This window comes from Mizuhopecten yessoensis, unplaced genomic scaffold (assembly GCF_002113885.1).
Source record: "Mizuhopecten yessoensis strain PY_sf001 unplaced genomic scaffold, ASM211388v2 scaffold10915, whole genome shotgun sequence".
Lineage (NCBI taxonomy): Eukaryota > Metazoa > Mollusca > Bivalvia > Pectinida > Pectinidae > Mizuhopecten > Mizuhopecten yessoensis.
Genome location: NW_018408785.1, coordinates 13,066 through 32,755, shown reverse-complemented (window position 1 = coordinate 32,755; position 19,690 = coordinate 13,066). Strand labels below are relative to the sequence as shown.

General features: G+C 34.5%; 2 protein-coding genes across 5 annotated transcripts in view; one reads left to right on the top strand and one right to left on the bottom strand.

Moving 5' to 3' along the window:
- LOC110463545 (cytosolic carboxypeptidase 6-like) overlaps window positions 1–4,731 on the bottom strand; it is a 52,949-nt gene extending 48,218 nt beyond the window's left edge. The window contains exons 1-3 of the mRNA XM_021518208.1: window positions 4,501–4,731; window positions 3,686–3,811; window positions 402–526 (exon numbers count right to left, since the gene is read on the bottom strand). Of these exons, the coding sequence (XP_021373883.1) occupies window positions 402–526; window positions 3,686–3,811; window positions 4,501–4,525 (276 nt within the window). The 5' untranslated portion in view covers window positions 4,526–4,731. The remainder of the gene's footprint in view (window positions 1–401; window positions 527–3,685; window positions 3,812–4,500) is intronic.
- A 201-nt stretch (window positions 4,732–4,932) lies between these two features.
- Window positions 4,933–18,889, top strand: LOC110463534 (ELAV-like protein 3). Of its 4 annotated transcripts, none has more exons than XM_021518186.1 (7): window positions 4,933–5,293; window positions 6,703–6,812; window positions 8,343–8,577; window positions 13,047–13,150; window positions 16,380–16,533; window positions 17,561–17,801; window positions 18,283–18,889. In XM_021518186.1, exons 2-7 carry the CDS (start codon window positions 6,765–6,767, stop codon window positions 18,623–18,625), a joined length of 1,125 nt encoding a protein of 374 aa, XP_021373861.1. In that variant the 5' UTR covers window positions 4,933–5,293; window positions 6,703–6,764; the 3' UTR covers window positions 18,626–18,889. The 4 variants fall into 4 exon arrangements, with proteins under 4 accessions (XP_021373861.1, XP_021373857.1, XP_021373860.1 ...); XM_021518182.1 differs by lacking the exon at window positions 16,380–16,533 and adding an exon at window positions 16,100–16,253 and having other exon boundaries at window positions 4,936–5,293; window positions 17,558–17,801; window positions 18,283–18,888; XM_021518185.1 differs by lacking the exon at window positions 16,380–16,533 and adding an exon at window positions 16,100–16,253 and having other exon boundaries at window positions 4,937–5,293; window positions 18,283–18,888.
- Window positions 18,890–19,690: the final 801 nt, after the last annotated feature.

The following is a 19,690-nucleotide window of genomic DNA, read 5'->3' as shown; positions in this document are numbered from 1 at the left end:
CTAAAAAAACATTAACACTGAAGAAAATCAAAAAGAAAATCACTATTTGTCAATTCATGATATTTTACTATAATAATGAAAGCGATGGAACAAAATTTTATTACAATGATTTTTGTATACAGTTCATGGCACGTTATTTGTGAACAATTTTATAGGTATAACTAGTGATGGCGGTTGGTTTAAAACCATAATTGATAATCGGTTTGTATTCAAATGTAGTTAACCGAATTGACGGTTTATAATTTACTGGGACTGAATACCCGAATAGAGACAACACTCTGTTTACATCATACACAGAGTTGTGAAATATACATTAGGTTTCATTCTTTTATAATGAATGGATCGCAAGCAACATTTATGCACGAATATCTGATGTGGGGCCCTAAATGTAATTTACTTACCTGGTCTGACTTGACATTTTCCACTGTAAAATTGAACCATACTCTAAATCTTGGATTACAAGTATCGGGTCGTATAAACAGATCATATTCGTATTCTGTGATGTAGTCAACTCGTCCAAGGTTCCCTGGAAAACAATGCAATACAAAATGAGCCGTACTATCAGGAAATATTAGAAACTGTAGGAGTGTGTATTGTTCTATTGCAATTGCCTCATCAATGTTAAGCATACTCTTGTCATATTTAAACTACTCTCACCTATATATAGCTATTGCCAAGGAAGCATCTAATGATACAATGATTAGAATTTACTGAGATACGGTATTATTTTTTGTAACAAGTCAGTAATTCAAAACATCAGAAATGAAATAAAATTTCGTTGCTGTGGCTTTTAACATCCTTAAACAGAAATATTGAACAAACCTGAATCACACTTTAAGGCCAAACAAAAAATATTTGGTGTCCAACACATTTATACAGAAAACACATATATTTTTTTGTCTGGCCTAAGTATTCATATGCATGATATAGAAGTTAACTTCGAACAATTTAAAGATATGTGTGTTTTTTTAATAAAATATATGTTAAAGACAGTAAGTAACCTTTATTTGTGTACCATTAGTTTAACAGTTAGAAACATAACTGTATCTCTGTCATACCCAAGTCGTACCAAAAGGACTTACCAGGTAATGTCATTACCACATTTTCAAATATTTCTACTCATACTGTAGCATTCATGCGATGCATTTTAAATTGTAACCGACTTCCAAGTTACTGAGAACTTCTAAAAGTGGATCAAACGTTACTGAGGACTTCTGAGAGTGGATCAAACGTTACTGAGGACTTCTGAGAGTGGATCAAACATTACTGAGGACTTCTGAGAGTGGATCAAACATTACTGAGGACTTCTGAGAGTGGATCAAACATTACTGAGGACTTCTGAGAGTGGATCAAACATTACTGAGGACTTCTGAGAGTGGATCAAACATTACTGAGGACTTCTGAGAGTGGATCAAACATTACTGAGGACTTCTGAGAGTGGATCAAACATTGCTGAGAACTTCTGAGAGTGGATCAAACATTACTGAGGACTTCTGAGAGTGGATCAAACATTGCCACATTTTAGGACAGTCAACTGTATGTAGTGTCAGTTTCACAGATAATCATAATGTACAGGTTTTCACACTTTATCCTAATGTCACCATAAGGAATAACATAAAAAAAAAAAGGTTCACAAATGGATTTGATGATACCTCTGCAACTTGAAATCACAACTTGTCATCAACAGCTAAGCACCAAGCATACAGACCACTGATGTCACCCTAAGGAATATCTCCAGACTGATTCTGTTTCTGGTTTACATGAGGAATGACACCTAGTAACATTGACTATATTATGATTTTTTTTGCAGATGGCATGAAAATCTACTTAAGCAGATCAATTGCTGAGGACAAAATAGAACTTTAAACGGCAATCAAATATGAAGTGCCTGGATAGACAAATGGCTTATGAAACTGAACCTACAAAAATATTTTAACATACAGAAATATGAGATCAAAAGAGTTTGACCATTATGGTTTTGAATAAAATAGTTACCCAACATCTCAACTAAGGCAAAAAAGACTTGGGAGTACCCTTCATCAAAGTTAATGTATCAACAGACTCAAGAGAAACTGTGTGCGGGACATCGTAGTAACCTTCATCAAAGTTAACGTATCAACAGACTCAAGAGAAACTGTGTGCGGGACATCGTAGTACCCTTCATCAAAGTTAATGTATCAACAGACTCGAAAGAAACTGTGCAGGACATCGTAGTAACCTTCATCAAAGTTAATGTATCAACAGACTCAAGAGAAACTGTGTGCGGGACATCATATTTAGAACTTTCACATTCATAAACCAGTGCACAGTCCTCACTCTGTACAACATCCTACAAGTAGTACATACTCAGATCTCACCTTTAATGCTATTCTACTTATATTCACCCCTCTTAGAAAGGATGTTAAAACAGCAGAAAATATCCGAAGGAAAGCATCTGAAAGGATTATTGGCTTATCCTATCCCGACTGTATCAGACAACGCTGACTGCCAAAGCTGGAGTATAAATGTGACAGAGCTAGCATGGTACAGGTAAGTACAGAACAACATGAACGACAGGAATAAAAAATGCCTATTCACAGCATTAGGAATAATTTGTACAACAAACTTTATTGTATGAATACAACAGAAGCTATATATACCTAGTATTACTGAATGGTAAATTTAAGGAAGAGTGCAAAAGTGGTCTATGTAGATAGTGGGAACAATCTTTAAAAATAAACTTCATTCCCAATGGACTATAACTACAATTCTAAGTTTATCTGTTTGTATGTGATGCAAGTACACTGTATTTAGTGCTACTTTCAAACTCATTGTGAACTCTAGTGGATGCTGTGCACACACCAATGAAAATGTACCATTAATAAAAGAGAAATTTCTAGAGACATCAACACAAGCCTCTTTAGCTTGCTTTCCAGTGATATTACACCTATAAGAAAGTGCTTGACTTTATAATTTCAGCTTTTTAGTAGATGTGTACATTTATGTGTATGATTTAACTAAGAAAACCGAGTAGGAATGGGGTTAGTCCAAATTATTCTATGTATGTGTATGATTTAAGTAAGAAACCAAGTAGGAATAGGGTTTGTCCAAATTATTCTGACTATTTATTGACTTTTTTTATATCGGTCTGTCGTCGATTAACGTCAGAACTCCTGCCCTCTATAATATGAGGGAAATGAGCGACCGGCACCCGGGTCGCACTTCAAACTGATAGTTTAGAAACAAATCGTCACTTTCACACACATGTTGCACATGGATCGAAAGGTCTATTCTTTATGCACAAGATGAACATAAATTACATGCCTCAAACAACCAATACAATCACTAAAAACATATTTTTTCAAACTTACTCTATTTTACTCTAGTTTTTTGATAGCCCCGCCTTCTATTGCCACGTGACTAAAATCTCGCCGGCCTACGTCATAACGTTGGGAAATACGCGAGATCTCGTCAAGTCATGTGACATTGCTCATGCCCTAATTTCCATTAAAAACATGGGTTGGTATAGAAAACGTTGGAAAATACTGTTCATAATGATCTTTGAAACATGTTATTGATACCACCTAGTGCATAAAGAATAGATCTTTAGAATGGGGTAGATAATGGTATGGAGTGTTAGTTCGTTACCAAAAGCATATGAATACATATATCTATTTAATCTAATGGTTCAAATGTTTGATTTTACCACACTCAAAGCATGCATCAAATATCAAATGTCCTTTCTTTGGTCGACCATTGTAACCAGGTGGAACAACTGCAAACTTGTTGACATTTCCAACCACTGGTTCTTCAGTGCTGTCAGACTCGCTCCCTACAATGAGAAAAATCTTATATATTTCTGGCTTTTTTAATACACTTTAAGCTTTTTTTATTGAAAAGCAAACATTTAAATTCCAACGCTTTATATTGGAATCCATAGTAGAGTATTTATAAGTACTCAATATGTTCATCTAAATGGCTCAATTTTTTGACAGACGACTTGTAATAATCAGCATCATAATATCTGATAAAATATCGACGACCAGACCTGTCTGTTTATAGGTATATGCCTCAAAAAAGGAGATGTCTACTTTAGACATAGTATATTACATTATGTGTATAGTAACCCCCACCCCTCGTAATTAGAGGCAGATACCTGTGGTCTGTTTACGTGAACGTTGCTTTCAACAGGAAAAAGAATAATTCAAACAGAATCACTACATGTTTTGGATTCCATTTCAAGTGATGTGCTTTTATTGTATATGAACAAGGACAAATATTTATGTTGGTTTATGTTCACAGAAACTTGAAAAACGATCCTTTCACAGCCTTTCCAGCATTCGAAAAAATGCTGTGCAGCACACTTTACATTGACATTTTAGAAATCACAGTAAGAGTAGATTTTTCTAATTATCTTGTAATTAATGTTATAGATAAATGAAACCGATATTTCGTAGAAACACAGCAAAGATGTGCATGACCACAACATGGCATTTCGGTTCTAAGCAACTGTAAACAAACCCGAGTCTACTTTCTTGTCAGCCATGTTTGATATCCCACAATTCCTCAAATAACAAAACGTGACGTCACGGCTGAACAGAGTACCTGTCAGCTTCACGCGAAGAGACAATATTAACCTATTTTCTGTAACATTTAATCACAGAGATACAACAGTAACTAAAAATAAATAGCATGTTCATAGATGTAGTATGCTATAGATTAACAAGGACCTTGTCTATAACAGTTTCATAATTATTTGACAATCCTTCCCGCCACATGTTCCGCATGTTCCATACATTATCAGTAAATTATTCATACGCGACAAGAAATAATTCCATCTTAACATTATTTTTTGTAGTAATAGGTATGCGCATTGATTTGATAGGCTTTACAGTTGCATATGCAAATGTTTTAGAGCATTCTTAGAAGAGACATGCGCCTCAATTCTTGCTTTATGATAATTAGGTCATGACGTCGTTTTTAATTAAGTTTGATATATTCTTGCGTTTATTTTCGTTCTGCCACTGATGGTTGAGGATTAGGTTTGTGTTGTAGCGTCGGATATTTTCTGTTTATGATTTTATTGGGTTCTTGTGGATTTTTTAATCAATCGGAACAACAGATTTGCTAATCTCCAAAGAAATCTAACTGGAATTTGTGCTGTAAACCAGAAGTAGACAGTTTATGAAGGAATATCGCCATCACCTGATTCAGAAGCTGGGATAGTACCGATACCGTTCCGTTTAGTACTTGTTTAATGTTTCAAGAAAAAACGGTTTTGTGTCAGGACATACCATTTAAAGGTTGAAAAAAGGTGAGTTGATAATGTTTCGTTAATATGGTGTTGAGTCGTTTTAAACTAGACTATTAGCTCTGGTAGCTGTGTGTAGGTCGTATCAGAAGAGGCCGACGAGAAGATGGATGAAAATTATTGCATCCTTCCAGATTTCTAGTGTCAGTCTGGTTCACAATAAATATATCCTTCTGACTAGGAACATGGGCTAAAATAAACATAATATTAATAAAAGCTGTATTTTATAATTTTGTGTAGACTTTTGTATCGTATTATATTTGTGCGAAAATAGTCCTATCATCCAATTTCTCTAGCAGCCGACGTTTTATGAATGAACTGTCAGTCGGTCACTCGATTCCACATGCCACGCGCTACGGCTTAATGGCACGTGGCAAATAATGACCATGTGCTTGCTTATTCAACCATGTCCGTTCCCAAAAGAAAGCATGTAAGGTTACACATAAGATATCAGCATTTGATGTATGTCTTTCTTAAATTTTGCTACAAGGTAGATTTTAAAAGTTGAATGTTTTCTCCCTAGATCTTATTTAAATTTTTGTTTTCAAATTATCGGAAAAAAACATGTATCGCTATCTAATTCTTCATGTAGAAACATTCTACGTTATTTGTATCTAATGTATGCACAATAAAGTATTGGAGGAGGCCTAAATTTTCATAACTATCGGTCTACGAACGTTTACAAGATGTATTGCAGGTATAGTCTAAACCTACTTTGGGGCGTTAATGTAACCAAATTATCTATGCATTGCCGAGGGGACTCCCTTTTGTGTTCTAGTTGGAAACCTACCATCTGTCGTTCATGAATTCACTAACTTTGAATGAAGCTGGTAGGTCCTACGGTGATCTTTTGTTATTCTGATAGGCGATTGTCCTGTTCCGTTTCAAGGCATTTATAAATTGTGTAAACTGAAGGGGTGATTTCATGGCGTAATGGACTAACCCATCTGACAATTGATGAAAATTTATTTGGGAAATAGTGTCGGGTCGGTACATATTTCAGTGAATAGATGACCCAAGATAATCAAATATTTACAGCTTCTGTTCTCGTGTATGGGTAGTCCCTGGCTCGTGCCGCTAGAGCAGGGCACTCGCTGATTGGTTGATGGGAACATCTGGAGGTGGTGTCCTGCCGCAGAATATTTATCGAGGTCATGTGCTACTTGTCACATATGCGTTGCTGAGACCGGGACAGACAGTCTGTTGAATCAGCCAGTGTAGTAGATCACATTCTTTTGTTTAGTTTTTCGTTAGGTTTTCCTTTTTTTTTGTTTTTTGACAGATCTTAAACAAATGCAGGTATGTAATAACAATTTTGATTATTAATTTTCGTGATTTTTTTGCCATTTTTCTCTGGTGATTCAGTGTTTATACTGTGTAACTGCACTGTCTATTCTTTTTGTTTGTTATAGATTTTCCTGAAAACGGCTTAAACCAGATCACAAAAATTGACGACCAACAAAGAAAAAGCATCATGATCTCCTTCAACAACATGATGGCTCTGCAACAGCAGCAGAAACTAGTTAGTATTTCTTTATTAACAAATTTAGCTGTAAACTTATAGTCTTTGTTGATGTCAGTAGGATAACAAAGGGGTATTTGACAGTTGAGAAGGATGTAGGATTACAAAGCATCTTCTAGGCTTTTGTAATAAAAATTTGTTCTGTTTAAATTCATAGAATAATTTTCGGAATTTACATGAAAAGATATTTATGATATATAGTAAGTTTAAAAAATTCCCATGAGAAAATTTTAATTTTGTGATGAATAGGACATATCCATGATTTTATGAAAGAAAAGTATTGTCTTGTAATTAATTGTATGAAAATCTAGATAATTAAAATGTCCAGACAGTTGTGAACATACCAGTTATAGTACAATTAAGGTATTCATTTTTTTCTGGATTCTGTTTTAATTTGTGTTCAACTGTAGAGTACATGAGTTAAACTATGTATAGTAGTAATAAATGGAAGAATGGTTTGTTCAAACCACACAAAAGGAGCGTTGTATAGATATTGTGTGAACAAGTCAAAGAATTGAAATTTCTTGGATTAATTTTGCATGGTACACTAACAGTGTGCTTCAAAAATAAAATAAGTGTTAAAAAAAATATGCTGGAATGTTGCTGTCTGATTGGAAATTTTGCCAGGATTTCAATTCTTATCACAAGGATCTACAGAGGGAATATACTTGATTCACCAAAGCACTATACTGTGTCTCATCAAAAGTTGGATACCAGTGATTGTGTTTCATATATGCATTGATAAATGTTTAACTCCAACCTCTACATAAAATTGCCTTCTCATGAGGAAAGTCAATTAAGTTTTTGATTAAAATAATATGTTTCAATTTTGAAAGTGGCGAAACACATAGACTGTGTAATATATTTGAGTGTATTTCATTGTGCTTGACATGATGGGAGTGTATATTAGTTCAGCACAGGCCTCTCTGCCAACAGATGTTCATGCCTCCTTTCAACATGTTGTGGAATGATCTCATCTTTCTGTATTTGCTATTGAGGCTTTGCATTAGGTAGAGCTAAAACTGAAATGTGGTGATAAAGCCCTAACATACTCTAGTACGCCAAGTGGCATTACTGACATGAACTTTGAGTGTGGTTTCATATCTACCCCATGCCTAATAGCTTATTACCCATTTTTGTAAGTTACAAATCTTGCTCATAGAGATTCCCGGTGTGAATTTTATCTTTATACCGAGATTCAGAACATAAAATAAGAAAAAGATGTTCTGTATAAAGAAAATATGTATTTACCATAAAAAATGTCCTCACAAATGTTATTTACGCAAATTAATAGCGATAGCATATCATCGGATTTCTCTCAAATAGTTCTTTCCAACTAGCATCTCCAATGTACATTAACAATAGGATATTATTAATAACCAAGCTGTTATAATCTATTTGGAGAACAATAAAAAGTGAAGAAATCTATCAAGAACAATAGGTTAGTATTTAAATAAATCTTTTATTGAAATTGTGCGAATGGAGAAAAAGTATTGGACAAAAGTATTTATTCTGTTATTACTTTGGCAGATAACGCAGGCCTGTGAGATGAGTATGGACAACAATGCAGCTAACATTCAGATTCATCAAAATGGAGGAACTATTTCCCCGTCATCTACAGGCTCCCAAATGGATGACAACATTAGCAAGACCAACCTTATAGTCAACTATTTGCCTCAGACAATGACTCAGGAAGAAATCAGGGCGTTGTTTTCCAGTATTGGAGAAGTTGAAAGTTGCAAGTTGATTCGAGACAAACCCACAGGTTGGTAATTCCGTTTATTACTTGAAAATACTACTCGTCTAAATTATTTGAATCCTGTTGATCAGATCATTTATAAATATGAGTTTAGATAGAAATGGGTAAATTTGCAAAACGTCCTCACAACTGCTAAGGTCATATAAAGACACAAATTTGTATTCCATTGAAATTCAAACTATGAAGTATGTCCATCGTAGTATACCCAGAGATGTACAGCTTCATATTATTAAGAAAACTGGCCCATGGATAGATTTTGAAAAATTCTACAAACCTGCCATATATTTTGTCGATTTGTACTGGTATGAAATTTTTTCACTAGCCCCGAGTTAAAATTAACTAGCCCGGTATGTCAGACTAGTGACATGGTTAACTTCCTATGCCAGTCCAGGACATTAAATATTACTTTCCACCTTCACAGTCATTATTTATTAATCAGTAAGGACAATTTTCAGTAATTAAACAGTACTGAAGTCCCAATGAGATAAACATCAATGCTGATTTGTTGATGTCTACGAAAAGTACTTTGTACCATTGATAAAATTAGTGGACTCGTGTGTAATGGAAAGTGTTACACCATATAACAGTAAAACACAAGGTCACACCTGGAATAATCCCAACAGTGTCGTTGGTACAGGAATGGGCTAATTGTGTATTGGCTATAATCTCGCATGTTTACCAGCTTATGACAGAATATGAGGAAGACACAGTCCCAGAATGCCTGTAATGCTGAGCTTCATGTAGAATTATCACTGCTGTAGGCCTGGTGCATTACCTCCAGGCCACATGGAGTGCTGTTGTTATGGCAAAAATTCTGTACTAATTGCAACAGATGTATAGACATCTTACATGGGTCATTCAGCATTCTCTGCTGTATCTGCCACTGTAGGCCTGGTAGTGTGCCTGTTTTGTGTTTTAATTGTGTACCCACAGCAAAACAAAGGCTACACTATATATATAATAAATATGTTATATTTATAGCATCTGACATAGTCGACACATTCGTCACATAATGCCCTGATATTACACACTAAACACATGTAATTACAAATTCTAGCTAAGTGCTTCTTGATGACTATCAAAATATATTAGTTATATTAGTCATATTTGGGTTTTCTTTTGATGATGCCTGCATGCATTATTACTCTAGATTCATTTAATTAATATTTTGAACTCCCTTTGACTTTCTAAAGCATTGTAATTTTAATGAACATTAACGAAACTGAAGTCTCAATATTTTCTTTATTGAAATAAAAATTTGATTTCAATCTGTTGGATTGAGATCAGGAAAAAGCATAATTAAACAATACGGTTTGATGATTCTACTTTCATTGGCAATTTTTTGCTGGATAAAATCAATAAATCAATAAATAAGCAGCCATAAAGGATTTAATTTGCATTGATTTTGTTTTGAAACTAGACGCTCCCGGGTGGAGAAATATTTATAGAGCTATGTAATTATAGGAATTTTTTATTTATTTAAAGCATAATGTGATGGGTTAGTTTGTTGTCTTAGAACCTTGGCATTGTTAACGCTGATTGACCAGGTAGTAGGTTAGTCTGATGTACAGACAATAATGATTATTGATCATAAAAAGGCTATGTTTTACAGAGCATTGATGCATCAACTTCTAAACAAGAGTTGCTAAGGTGACTGCAAACACCAGGAGAAATCTATTATTGGGGAACATTCATAGAGGAATATTTAATATTGATGACTAGAGTACACAGTACAGTTAATTCTCGTTTAGCATAAACCAGGCTATTGATTTGTGGACATAATTCTATGGTTGTACTTGATCAGAACTATTTCCATTCTATGACTAAGTAAATTTTATTTTGTATTGGTTGCTATTTACTTCAGTTTTCGGCAAAATTTCAGTATTTTTGTACCTTTTGTATATTATTATCATCAGTTACTGTAACTGCCATATTTTTAAACCATTAAGGCTATTAGATGTTTTTGAGCTTGCTTACATTTTAGGGGTAAACGTTTATAATGCATGTATTATACAACATACCCTTGGGGACAAAGAAATTTGACATAAGGCCAAAAAAAAATATAGTGTGTTTAGGGTTGCATGCCATGTGATTATGACCCTACTATTGTATGTAAAACAATGAATTACATAAACAAGGTTCATTTGGAGGCAAATTATGCTCCATATGATGACATTTAGCGCCAACACGGAGCTGGAAGCCATTTTGAAAGGCAAGAAGGAACCTTCTAAAATTCTAAAATCAGCGGGTTTTTATCTTCTTCTTTTCTTTTTTTTTTTTCATCAAAAAGTTTTGTGTTCTATGATGCTAAATGGTGCATTATCAATAAATATGATGGTATGAATTTACCCTGAATGTCTTGAAACTCTATTGCCTATATAGTGTTCCCATTCACGCAAATTTTAAATAAATCACATACAGGTTTTTGACTGCCTTACGTGACCTGCACACGCAGAATTTTTTGTGTTTCGCATTCAAAATATTCTCAAAATAATTTTATATTTGACCTCGACGAAATGTTATCTTCAAAAGGCGAGAATCTAGTCGGAAGTCAAAAATGAAAGTTGTGGGGTGTTCCTGTTTTCTCGACATGTAGTCTTGCTCATGAAAACGCTTTAATATGTAAATCGTTATGGCCCACTTGCCTTTATGGTAAAGCCCTTAGATAACCCGGAAGAATTCACAGCGTCACACAAACAAAAAGTCGGAATACAGTTATTACAAAGAAATATTAAATCATCATCTCATCGCTTAATAGAAGGTACGACAAATTAACAAACATCAGCGCTGTTACGTTATCAGTGTATTAAATAACACTTGGTTAGCAAAAGGATAAATAAGTTAACGATCAACATAGGTGACATTTTACAGAATGGATCTTGATATGCAGTTATCCTTGCAATAATTTATTAATAAATAATTAATAAATATTATTAACAAAATATTGATCACAAAATGAAAACAAATGCTGAATATGATAATTCTCATTGTTTTTATTGTATTAATACACAATTTAAGACAACAAAAATCGGTATGTGGGTTTGTCCGCCTGTCTGTCACGCTTTGTTTCCGTGCTATAACTGCAACAAATGTTAACCGATTTTCTTCAAACTTGGTAACAGGGTTAAATGCCTTAAGAGCTTGACCAAGTTTGATGACCACTTTCAGCGAACTTTATTTAGGGGAGTTATGGTCCCTTGAATAATGAAAAACATCATTATCTGTCGTTTCTGTCAATTAATTCTCGCAAATATTATCTGATTGTCTTCAAACGTAGTAACAGGGTCTAACGCATTAAGGGCTCGGCCAAGTTTGACAACTAAAAACATCATTATCTGCAGTTTCCGCTTAATAACTCTAACAAATATTAGCCAAATTCCTTCCAACTTAATAACAATGTTTGTGTACCTCCATCTTTCCACCAATCTCGGGCACTCTTTGGTTTTCGTGTGATAATTGCTGTAGATATTGTGCAGATATTTCAACCAAATTTCGTATGCACATCAGACTCATGCTAAGTTTGCCAACCGATGTGATTTGTGCATATTTACGGATTATTAATATGGTATAAGGTTGTTTAAATTATGTCTCAACAGCACAATACTCTCATGTTTAAACCTTACCTCAATAATGTTTACCTACAATATGTCCTGCAAGCGGGGGATATAATATCCACGAATTTGCTTGTTTTTCAAAGTTTTGAGTTTAGATCATGACTTGATTGGTTCCCTGTTTTTATGGACACGTAATTATAATAGTGTATATTCCTTTTACCTTGTTGTCTTTGTTTTATTACCCTAATGCTGTTTCCCTCTATATAAATTATAATCTAATTAAAAAGTAAGGCCCAAAAAAAGTTGTTTTTCTTTTACTTGGTCGGGAAAAAACAAAGTCCCAATATTGAACACAGGATTATTTCTCATTTTTATGCTCGTTTGGCATTATTCATAGTCTGTACACTGATGGGGAGCTTTAGGTATGCTATTCATTTTACATAAAGCATAGCTGATATTATTAATAGTACATTAAGTCTTAAAATTAGTGAAATCTCATTTTGAATTCAGGCATCATTATACTTGCAGTATCAGAAAATCGCGGGAGGTGGGGATAGGGTCAGTTGGAACTTGAATATAAAGAAAAAATGGCAAAAAATCTAATGCCCCCCAAAAATGGAAAATATCAGAAAAAATCTGTTAACAACATCATGTTTCACTTAATATCACTTTTAATGACAAGTGATATACAAGAGACTGTACTGTAGTTCATGGTGTTCTGCAGAAATTGACCCTTTACTTTTAGTTGGTAGGGGTTGAGAGGTATCACAGCAGATACATTAAATATTAGACAGTGAGATACATTTCTTTACAAAAAAGAGAAGAACTACAAGAACCAAAAGTGGAGGGTAGCTTCATAGTTTTACTTCAGTCCTATAGTAATTACACATGTTACAATTATCTTTTATTATTACTTAACAGGACAAAGTTTAGGATATGGCTTTGTGAACTACAAGAATATCCAAGATGCTGATAAGGCTATAAACACGCTCAACGGTTTGAGGCTACAAAACAAGACTATCAAGGTAAGATTAGTATCCTACTAGCTTAGCCTTTGGGTAATGGTTCTTTTCATTTTTTACACATCTTTATTTAATTTCTGACATGCTAACCTTTGGAATGCAAGTCAGTACTGTATACAGGGATCTTCTTTTCGAATAATCAACATCTGTTACTCATTTTGGCTTGAGAGGAACGAGCTACCGTGAAAAACATTTTCGTTTGAATAGTTACTTTGTGATAAGCCGGTGTCGGTATTGAGCAATCCTTTGAAAAGTGTTGGATTTTTGTGTTATAACCTGATTTATTTATCAATACCACAACTTCTGTAATATGTTTAACTATGATACAGTCAAGAAGAGAACATCCATTTAAGGGGGGGGGGGGGATGTTAATTAATCTTGTATGTGCTATACAAAGTCGGTAATTTTTGGCATGATGGGGTATCTTTTGTTGAAATATTCATGTTGATGTTCCTTATATACACAAGACAGTAATTACAGGATTTCCTGCACAGGAAATTGCTATTTTCTTTTGTACTCTTATTGACTGGTATCCAACTTCTAAGTATGTAGATACTGATTTCATATGTACAAGAAATGGTGCATTATAGTTTTGTTTCTCAGCCCCTGCATCTAATTCCCCTTTGATGGTTACCATAACAATGCCCAGACTTGGCTCTGTGGAACCCTAACCTCCAAGTCCAATTCACTTCAAACAGTAGACCTGAATGTTCACTTGTATTTGTGCTTTTTCTCCCTTCCAAAATGTTTGCTTCACAAGACCCATATGCACATACTGTTTTGTTTGTATAGATTTTCCCTATTTGTTTAACCATGTCTATGCTGTTACAAATGTTTAAATACTTCTAACAACAATTGGATGATGCATGTGTGCAAATAAAAGGGGATGAGATGACTCAAGTTTGTCCAGGGAGATGCTGTTATGGAATACAATCTCGTGTCTTAACAAGTGATTTGTTGTCACTATAGGAATAATCCAAATAATACTTTATGGATGGCATGACAAGTTAAATGCATCTTGATGAGGCTACTGGGCTTTTTATGTGTCCAAGGCTTGGTGAAGGACTGTACACTCGGCCCATATCTGGGCGTGACAAGTGTCTCTGTCTTGGCAGTGGTGAAAGGGTGTGCATCTTGGCATAATTTTATTCTTTCTAATAACAATTTGTTTATTGTTGCTTTGATTTATCAGTTTCAGTTTCAGATTCAGATTTTCTTTGATACATATTTTTTTGGTCCTTCCCAAACATCTTTCCACAAATGAGGATCGGAAAGACTGAGCGTTTTACCATTAAGTGGATGAACAATTTTAGGGTTGAAATTGGGACTTGGGGAAGGGTCAACATTATCACCCCTCATATTGAGATATTATTTCCTTTTTGAGCAAGGAATAAGTGTTGCTGAAGAATGTGGTGATGGTGTTACAGAACTGGACAGTATAATCTTAACTGGGTCAAAATGAAACCAAACATGATGCGGTGTTACTGGGGTCAAACATTCTGGAATAACAGTTAACAGAAATATACTTAATGACAGTTCAGTACTCAAAATTCAATTTGTGGCTGTGATTTCCGGCATTCAGTTGGGTTCCGTTATAATTCACAACTGAGTTATATTCAGTACCACTCATATTCAGTACTACTCATTCTGATTGGCTGGCAGTTAAGTTAGTTATCCAATCACAGTGGCCTTTGTCATGACATAAAACTCTGAAAGGGATGTCAACAATTTGGGATTACTTTTGTTATCTGAATTCCAATGTTTTAACCAAAAGTTCTACCATAATGTGCTCTGGTTGTGTTCGATGACAGATAAGAAATAGAATATCTATCAACAAAAAATTATGGATTTGGGGGAAGTAAACCAAACTGAACCAAATTAAGTCTAAAAATGAAATGGCCCTAGTGGAAATGCTAAGCCAGATGATACAATGCTTCATGGGTAAAAATGCCAGAATCTGATTATGCAAGGTTACAGGGGTCAACATGCCAGAACCTGATTATGCAAGGTTAAAGGGGTCAAAATTCTATAACCAGATAATAATGCAAGGTTACAGGGTCAAAATGCTCTAAAACCAGACGATGCAGTTTTACAGACGGGGTGGGCCGGGAGATGTTATAATCCCAAGATGCAATGTTAATTAAAGGTACAGATGAAAAACTAAAACTAGAAGATGTATTATAACAATCAGAATTCCAGAATTAGTCGATTACTCTGGAGTACAAAAGGAAGGAAATGTGTAGAACTAAACAGTTCCAACTAAGTAGTATATGTTGTGTTTAGAATAGTGTATGGCGAAACTTGGGCAACTAAAAAAAAACTATACTTACATGAGTTTTAAAATATGTTTGGAATGTCACATAGGATAATCATATAGATCTCTTGTAGTCAGAACTAACCCGACTCTGAAAGCTGATATTACCAACCTGATAATATCCATGAAGTCGTGAAGTTGATGCATCTTTCTCTGCATTGTGAGAAAATTCTTCTCGAAGTTTATGCATCATAAAAAAAATGCTCTTTACGGGATGGGAGGAATGACGATGTCTTGAATAACTGGTTATATTGCAAATGCATTTTGAACTCGGTCCAATAATGTATATTGGAAGTAGTAGTTCCCACAGCGAAAACCTATGTTACCTTTCGTTGGCTTTTAGTTGTTCTGTATGACTCTCACTTGGTTTTGTGCCACAACGTTAAGCAGTTCTCCCACATCATTCCATAAGTCATCCATCCCTCTTTTTTATTTCACTTTCACTCCATCCAATTCCCCGACAACTTTGTTAGCAAATATAATACAGCTTCAATTTAACAGTGGACATTGGAGGATATTTTAAAAAAATGATACATTACAGACATTTTAATCTTTAGTTTTACCTTTATTTGATTTGTGTTTTTCTTCATTTTGTTTTGTTAATTTATTTCTATTTCAAATTTATTTATTAATTTCAGGTTTCATTAGCTCGGCCCAGCAGTGAAAGTATTAAAGGGGCTAACTTGTACATAAGTGGTTTGCCAAAGTCTTTGACTCAATTGGACTTGGAGAAACTATTTTCAGACTGTGGACAAATCATTACTTCAAGAATTCTTTATGACCAAAATACAGGTATTAAGAACTTACTAGTGCTCATATAGATAGGTCTCGAGGGTAATGTTTCATTGAGGGAATTAGACGTGAATACCTTAATGTAATGAAGCACTAACCTGAAACTGTACATGTGTTTTTATGTAGGTATCTCTGGCAAGGCCAAGTAGTGAAAGCATAAAGGGCGCAAACTTGTATATATGTGGGTTACCAAAGTCTATGACCCAACAGGATTTGGAGTTGTTCTTTTCACAGTGTGGAAGGATCATAACCTCTAGAATCCTGTATGATAACAACACAGGTTAGATCATATACAACGATACAAAGTGTTGTTCGTTTGCATGTCCATATAGCAAGTTCAAAATTTCCTATGCAGGGCTGATTTTGTATTTTCAGTTTAATTTGTAGAGTTTTTCAATCTTTGTTTAATTATATTAACCTTGGCATTTATACTTTGCTTCATTTCTAATTCTCTACCGTGATAACAATTCTCGTTTATTTTCTCAGCTTAAGAACAATGCATTTATTGATGCATGCCTTGCTTTCGAACAGGAAGAGCAATTTATGCATTTTACCGTGTTTTACAGTTCATGTATTACTACATTTGTATAATAAAGTATTTTCTTATCTTAATTATTTGCGTAAGTATAGAACAAATAAAATGTATGCAAGTGCTGTTAAGGACATGAACATACATTTCTACAATTTATACAGAAAAAATACCCAAATGCTTCAGTATCAAACTTTTAAAGTCAAGCTTTTTTCAACAGTTCCTGCATATATATTTTTGAATTTTCCAAACTTAATGAAGCAAATTTGAGAAGTCTTGAAAAGGGTTTCTGTTGGATTAAATATTTTTACATGGACATTTTTTCCAAAAATGAAAGGTGTTGGGTGGGATACGGTGAATTATTTTTCATTGTTTGTCGAGGCATTATTACAGTTAGAGATGGGTCATCCGGGAATGTATGTACACCATTCTGGACAGCAAATTGTGATCAGAAGCTGCTTCTGTTTGAAATCTGCACAATGTTTGATGGCTGTTTTAGGTCTTTAATTACTGCTGTACACAACTTTTGTAACAAAACAAAACAAAGTATACATATAAATATATTAGTTAAAAATTCTTCTCAATCCTGTAAAAGTGTTTGAATAATTATTTAGGAAATTCCTATATTAGGTGAAATGAAAATGTTCCTTTTTGTGCAATGTTATTTTAAAAAGAAGCTTAAGTTTGATATGCTTTAGGGCTTTGTTGGATCGTTGATATTGTTTAGTTAAACCATGAAGGCAGATAACCTGAACAAATTCCTTTCTCCTTTGAGCAGGTCTTTCCAAAGGGGTAGGGTTCATTAGGTTTGATCAGCGAATAGAAGCCGAGAGAGCAATACAGAAACTCAATGGGTCGATACCTGATGGAGCAGCGGAGCCCATCACAGTTAAATTTGCCAACTCTCCAAGTTCTAACAAAACGGCTACACTGGCCCCAATAACACTGGCACCATATCTACCCCAGACACGGAGATTACCGGTATTAGGACCAATCCACCACCCAGCCAGCAGAATCAGGTAAACCACCTCGTAATGTAGGGATGATCATATCCGACTATTTATACAGCACTTTGTAGAATAGGGGGTGCTTGCTGTCAGATTGGCATCATTTATTCTCCAGTATAAAACTTGCACATCATCAACTTTTCATGAGCTTTTTGCAGAAGTTTCAAATCTTTTTATCACGATTGGGTTCGATGATAAGAGACATATAGAAGCACTTTATTTTTATCTTTTTGAAGAAACATTTGTTCGCTCTTACAACTTAGGCAAGAAAAATACATTTTCTTGGTAGATCCATTCAGATTTATAGAGATATTGTACCAGATTGCCAGTATATACATTATTTTGACATTTTAACAAGTACAACTGGAAGGATTCTGTCACAAATCCAATTTTTGTGGTGGAAAACATTTGGCTCGATGCGAGATTGTGATGTAGAAGAGATGAGTGATAGAGGCCATTGTGGGACTGATAATGTCCTGTTGTCTGTTGATAGGTATTCTCCTCTGGACAGCCTGATTCCTACAGCTGCTGCCACAACAGTTTCTACGGCGGCCGCAGGAAATGCTCTCAGCGGTGCAGGTTGGTGTATATTTGTGTACAACTTAGCACCGGAAACAGAGGACAGTACATTGTGGCAATTATTTGGGCCATTTGGAGCAGTACAGAATGTGAAGGTCATCCGTGACTTCCAAACACAAAAATGCAAGGGGTTCGGCTTTGTTACCATGACGCAGTATGAAGAGGCTCTCATCGCCATTCAGAGTTTAAACGGGTTCGCACTGGGCAATCGCATCCTCCAAGTCTCCTTCAAAACCAACAGCAAAGGAAAGCCCTAAAGTTACTCAGGTGACGTTCAACTAGGAACCATCTAGTCATTTCTTATAAGTGCACTGCCATACTGTTCAGTATAGGTAGACTGTTCTGATTATACAAAGATGCCAAATCCAATATTGTATGTCTTTGTTATGGTTTTCATTGGAAAACTTTGAATCGCTGTTTAATTAACCAAAAATGAAAATTAAGTTTTCATTCTCTTTTAATTGAAATCCAAATGTCTTCAAATGAAGCAGAATGTATTTATTTCATTTTTTTTTTTTTTTTTTTTTTTTTTTTTTTTTTGGTATATAATCAATTGGTTAAATCATTTTATTTAGAGTGTATTTATCATAATAAATTATCAATCCTTTTCTTGTTTTATTGAATCAAGAGTATGTATTTTATTGTCTGTTTTAACTTAATATTTGTGAAGTTTCGTCTCAATTATATAATTTATTATTGTCTTGTATTATGCTTATTTTAGAATTAGTTGGCCCTAGGCCTGTTCACATAAAACCAATGTTGATATACTTTGATGTACATGTAAAGTGTATACGGTGTTTAGTTTCCATATTTATTTGATCCGTTGTATTTGGGTCGTTTTATTGTGTTCTTGTACTGGTATTTGTTCTGTTGCCATTGTTTCGTTTGCTCACTGGAGTGTTTCTGTAGTCAGAATGTACAGCTGCTTGTCATTCTTTTACTGTATTTGTAGTTCTTTTCAGTTTCGGATTTCTCTCTTTTATTTATTTTTTTACAAGAAATTTCTCTACACTCGCTGTCGGATAGATTTAATATTGGCTTTTTGGCCATGATCTCGTTTTAAAAAAGAACATAAGGCACTTTGGCCAGGAAGGTGGAGCACACTGAACAATAAATTTTGTCTTTTTGATAATAATGAACAAAACCAAATATTTTTAATGTATCGTCTTTACAACATATTTGAATCAAGTAGTATTTTTACATTTAGATTACAACTATACCTCCTCAACCTTAGGCTCAAAGATCCTTGTAAGCACGAAATCATAATTTTTCAACCTAGTTGAAATATTTAGTGATTTGTGCCCGTTCTAGATTCTTTTCCT